This window comes from Triticum aestivum, chromosome 7B (genome assembly GCF_018294505.1).
Source record: "Triticum aestivum cultivar Chinese Spring chromosome 7B, IWGSC CS RefSeq v2.1, whole genome shotgun sequence".
NCBI lineage: Eukaryota > Viridiplantae > Streptophyta > Magnoliopsida > Poales > Poaceae > Triticum > Triticum aestivum.
This window is the reverse complement of record NC_057813.1, coordinates 629,639,906-629,645,292: the sequence shown is the minus strand read 5'-3', so window position 1 is coordinate 629,645,292 and position 5,387 is coordinate 629,639,906. Positions and strand designations below refer to the sequence as shown.

General features: G+C 46.9%; 1 protein-coding gene across 2 annotated transcripts; it reads left to right on the top strand.

Annotated features, from left to right (window-relative positions):
* The first annotated feature begins 625 nt into the window (after window positions 1-625).
* On the top strand, window positions 626-3,841 carry LOC123159338 (serine/threonine-protein kinase PBL27). 2 transcript variants are annotated; one of them, XM_044577163.1, is made up of 5 exons: window positions 626-1,002; window positions 2,153-2,404; window positions 2,526-2,730; window positions 2,856-3,229; window positions 3,332-3,841. In XM_044577163.1, exons 2-5 carry the CDS (start codon window positions 2,192-2,194, stop codon window positions 3,557-3,559), a joined length of 1,020 nt encoding a protein of 339 aa, XP_044433098.1. In that variant the 5' UTR covers window positions 626-1,002; window positions 2,153-2,191; the 3' UTR covers window positions 3,560-3,841. The 2 variants fall into 2 exon arrangements, with proteins under 2 accessions (XP_044433098.1, XP_044433097.1); XM_044577162.1 differs by having other exon boundaries at window positions 627-1,002; window positions 2,126-2,404; window positions 3,332-3,836.
* The last annotated feature ends 1,546 nt before the right edge of the window (window positions 3,842-5,387 follow it).

Below are 5,387 nucleotides of genomic sequence, written 5' to 3'. Positions count from 1 at the left end.
TTACACATCGTTACACGGTTCATGTCATCATCGTGAGCACTAATTAGAAGAGGTGTCTCCTACCTGTATGGTTGGCCTAGGCTACTAGGAACTGTCCTAGCTAGGTCCGGAGCATGTCCATAGGAAACGGACAAAAAGACATGAGAAGAAGTGTGGGTCCTGAACTAATACGGGGCCACACCGGGGGGGGGGGGGAGGGGGGCATCTTCTGACAGAATGCTTGCCTCCAGACCAAGCTGTTGCACTGGCAGAACACGTCTCCCAACTCGTTACGATGTGTTTCATATATTATTTGTCTATTGGTATATAATTCTCGAGCACTCTTAAGATGTATGTTAAACACATAAATGCCATTTGGTTTTTAAAAACAATAATAATGAAAAATCACATTTCAAAGTTTAAAGTTTCGAAGTTACATTTCTCTCAAAAAAAAAAAAGTTTCAAAGTTACACACGCGCTTACCCCCACCCACCCCTCCTGACCTCTTTGATTGACTGACGGCCATTCCTACCGCCCGTGACACGTCCGTTTCTTTCTGGCAAGCAGTCTCACTTTCCGTTTTCGGCATGCAAGCTACTCCAGGAAGCAAGTAGCCACAGTCCTCCTCCTATGCTACCCAGCTAGCTGGTGCGGCGAGTGTCAGCTGCCGAGTGCGTCCATCGCCTGAGCCACACCCACACGGACTCGCATCCTCTCCCTTTCTCCCCTCCGTCGTCCCCTCCCCTGGCACCGGCCACCGGCCTCTCATCCCCCACCTCAATTCCAAGCACACCCATCACCATGCCACTGTCAACCATGAGTCCATGATTCCAAGCTCATCCGGGCTCGCTGGGTGTAATTCCTGGGAGACTACGCGGACCCATCCACGATCCTTGCTGGACCCGATCGAGGAGCGCGAGGAGCTAGCCGGCCGGCGGAGAGGTTGGATCTCACTGGCTTCCTCCAACCACGTTCGGTTCGAGTAGGCCGCCCCCCGATCCAAGGCCAAGCCCCATCACGCACGTAAGTCCCCAAAACCCCCAAAATTCCCCGCTCTACTCTCCCTTTTCTTCAGCACGCTGCCTGAATCCGCCCAATCCAGCGTACGTAACAATAAATCGGCACGTAACAATAAATCGGCTTGGTCTTGATGTCTTAAGACAAGACCTGAGCGTGGCGGAGATCTGAAAAACAAAGAGGGATTGGGATGACAGGTACTGTAGGTGGGAAATGGAACTGATGCACTTGATTAGCTCCTGGTTATGGTCTAAATTGTTCTTTCTGGTTTAATTGTTTCAAGAATCTACACTGCTGCTTACACGTGGGGCGATTTGGGAAACAGATCATCGATTTTAATCTCTCTGATGCTTCGTGTTAGTTCTTAGGCATTGGGCGGGCAGATCCGTGCATGTTACGAACTAACTCATGAACATATATGATTCATGACCGGTGACAGTATGATACATAAGTTTATTGTTGATTATTTGAGGCGCTATCCACCTTATCTTCACGACCTAGCCTTAGAGCATGCAGAGGTAGATACATGTGGCATCTCTTGTAGTTGCAGCACGTATTGATCTATATTGTCTCACCCAAACTCTAACTCATACATAATATAATGGTAGAGATAGTTGTTAATTCCTCATTCATCAGTGTAACAGAAAAACGAATGCAGTCGGCAGAGACAGTTATCACCATGTTCATAAAAAAAAGATAGTTTCAACATCTATGTATACCTATGTATGTTCAATTGTTCAGAGTCTCGTACTTGAGCCAAGTTCAGAAATGAAAATGTGGCAGCACAAAAAAGGTGCCAGACCTACACCGCTGTGCATATCTTGAGGATGATAACATATTTTAGCCAAGCCTCTGGTCATTCAAGGCACACGAGGAAACATGTATTCAAAGTTTCAAACATGCATGTGACTTCAAAATTTCAGTATAAACAGAACAGTCTATAAGATTATTCATGATATTTCTTAACACCCTGTGAATTCAACTTAAACCCGTGAGACGAGTCTAACAAAACTCCGGTAAACATAGCATTGCTATTTGAACTTCCAGGGACATATGTTTCCGTAGTACAATGTCAACTGACCTGCTGTGAAGCTAAATAGTTTTGCTCTTATGTCTATTGAAAATGCAGCACAATCTTGTTCTGGTTGACACACAGATCTGGCAAAAGGAAGCTAAGCCGGTGTCAAGCTGAACAATGGCAAGCTGTTTCCCCTGCTTGAGCGCCAGGAAGAAGGAGGTCCCACGTTCTGCCCCAGCCAATCCACACACCAGCAGCGTCCCTGGCACCGTGGCACGAACTTTCTCCTTCGAGGAGCTCGCGGCGGCGACAAGAAACTTCAGCGATGCCTGCCGCATCGTTGGTCGGGAGGATGGTCTTTACAAAGGCTTCCTCAAGAGCATCAATCAGGTGACGATCCAATTCTTCTCCTTTTACTTGTTAGTTTCATATACGTGCGTACCATGACGAGTTGACAACATGATCAATGTGAGGGAAAAAATGATTGATCAATCAACATCTGCATCTGTAGGTTGTTGCTATAAAGCTGCAGCATGCAGTTGATCCAAGTGGATCATCGGAGCAAGATAATGGAGAGTTTCTTGCCCTTGCGCTGATGATGAGCGGGCTGCGCCACCCAAATATTGTCAATCTTATTGGCTTTTGTGCGGATGGCCATCACCGGATCTTGGTTCACGAATACATGCCATTTGGTTCTCTAGAAGATCACCTCCACGGTAAGTAAGTGCGTACGTGTGCTATTTATATGCATGCCAACAATCTAGCTACAAAGCTTATAACTGTGTTCATGATTCGTTTGAGGTTGTGTTAGTTAACCACCTGATCATCTTGTGACCATCAGGTTCATCTCCAGGCAAAGCACCGCTGGACTGGAACACGAGGATGAACATTGCTGCCGGTGTGGCCAGAGGGTTGGAGTATATGCACGACAAAGGTGTCCTCTACCGATGCGTCAAAAGTTCGAACATCTTGCTCGGAGAAGGCTACCACCCAAAGCTGTCACAATATGGACTGGCGGAGCATGACCAGCTGTCTGCACCGGCTGCTATCACCGGCGGGACATGGGGTACTATGGCCCCCGAGACCGTGATGACCGGGAAGCTGTTTCCGGGGTCGAGTGTGTACGGCTTCGGCGTCGTGCTGCTGGAGATGATCACCGGGCGGAGGGCCACCGATTCCCCCCAGGACGTCGAGGATCGGCACCTTGTCACATGGGTAAATTAATTAGCCATGGTTTTGGGATTCTATTTTGCTACTTCTTGTTTCGCCATGAACGATCCGAGTGATGCTGTGTACTGATGTTTCTTGTTGGGTCAGGCCCGAACAATGCTGAAGGACAGGAGCCAGTTCCGCCGGATGGCAGACCCGGCGCTGCAGGGGCGATATCCGTCCTTGGACTTGCAGGAGGCCCTCGAAGTTGCTTCGGTGTGCATCCACAAAGATCATGCCACGAGACCGCCCATCGGCACCGTCGTCACGGCTCTGTCTCGCCTTGCCTACGATGTTGATCCACCCGAATCATCACACCACGCGGCGCCCAATTAACTTAGGAGGTAAACGGTGTCGTGTCATCTAGATGTGCCGATCATGATCAAGTTGCTTGATATGCTATGAACTGTGACCGGCAATAAGTTGTGTTTGTGATCGTTGCTTGTTCTAGAATAACTAATGCTTGGCCTGCATGATTTAGAATGTTCAAAACACACTCCTGTGTAACTGGCAGAGGTTAATTGCCCAGGAGTGGTGGATTTGGAAATTGTGTTGGTTCTAGAGGTGGAGAGAAGTCTAAGACATGAGCAAGTGTCGGGATTAGGCAAATTAGCTAACGCATCATCATCAATATTACTACAGAAAACATAAGTAATTATTCAGGCAATCATTTATGTATAAGTATAACTAGCATAGACGGGGTGCACCATTCAGTATCCTCAAAACAACCCCCGCACAAGAAAAAAGAGTATCCTCAAAACAAACAATATCAAGTGAAAATATCCTCTTCTTTTCTTCTATCGATTCTATTCAAGAAACAAATTCCTCCCATGTACTGTACGTTATAAGCAGCGGTAAGTGTCACAAATGGAGTCCATCACATCATGCTGAATGTTAACCGAGAGATAAACTTGAACTGAGATTAACCATACCACAATGCCTTGCCGTTTCTGACCGATGAATTGATTTTGGTGGGATTAACCGAGAGATAAACTTGAACTGAAAACAGAAGCACCAGACAGAGAAAGGCATGAGCAGCAAGAAGCAGAGGATCACTGGATCAGCCAAGGGTCTTCCTTTTTTCCTAATACAAAGGGTTTCCTCTATTTCCATTTCAAAGAAAATACCTAGTTTGCTACAACCGTTTCAACCAGGTTAAAGGAAACAAACAAACCAAAAGGCCTACCCGGCAACACATCCAACTCTGCTCAGAGCCACACCCTGGACAAGGAACACAAGTATGAAATTAGTCAGTGACAGAACCGAAAATTTTCAGCCAGACTTACAACAACCTGAAATAGAGGAAGCTAAGCCCCAACCTGGCTTCAAGTATGAAATTTTAACCATTGCCGAGCCCGGCATACAAGCCCAAAGCGCCTCTGCTTTGACAGCAGAATATGATTTGAAGGCTCACGAGCCGAAGGAATCCTTGGCCTGATCGCCCTCACAGCCCTTGGCATGACAGGGCAGCCCAAATCCTCAGCGATCCACTCAAATGACGGCATGAATTCAGCACGTTACGTTACTGGTTAGTGGTTACACATCATTACAGCTCAGCTATGCAAAAGAACAACACAGGTACAACTCGAGCAACACCAAAGGTCTGCCACTTTCATAGTATGGTACTCCCTGAATTCTGGTCGGAAAAAACATGGCTTGGGTAACGAGTCTAACGACCATATGTTAAGCTTTTTTTGCGATGGGCGATTTCCATCGCACTCAGTAGTATTAGCTTCCCTCGAATAAGTGTCAAAATAAGCATGCCCCAACAAAGCACCAGCAGTAGTATCTACTGCTCTTGAATGGCATGGTACGGGGGGAATGGCGTCTCTTCGCGATGATAGAAGTTCATTCCGAGAAGATTCCCAGGTATCAACAAGAGGGCCTCCAACCCGAGGCCTGGTGATTTTACAAGTGGAGACCTAAGTGCTTTCGCGCAGCAAAAACTCCCCCCTGGTGGCCATGAAATTGAATCCATCAAAAAAGCATCCGACACCTATTACATCCATTCCATGTTTATAAAGTGGTTGCAGCAGGACCTTCAGTTCAAGAAGATCATAGTTTTAAATAACGCGCTAAGCATCTTAGCGGCGGACCTCTTCCAAATGCTATAGCGTGCAATAGTGGAGCTATAGCGCGCTATTTAAAATGTTTGTTCATTTGT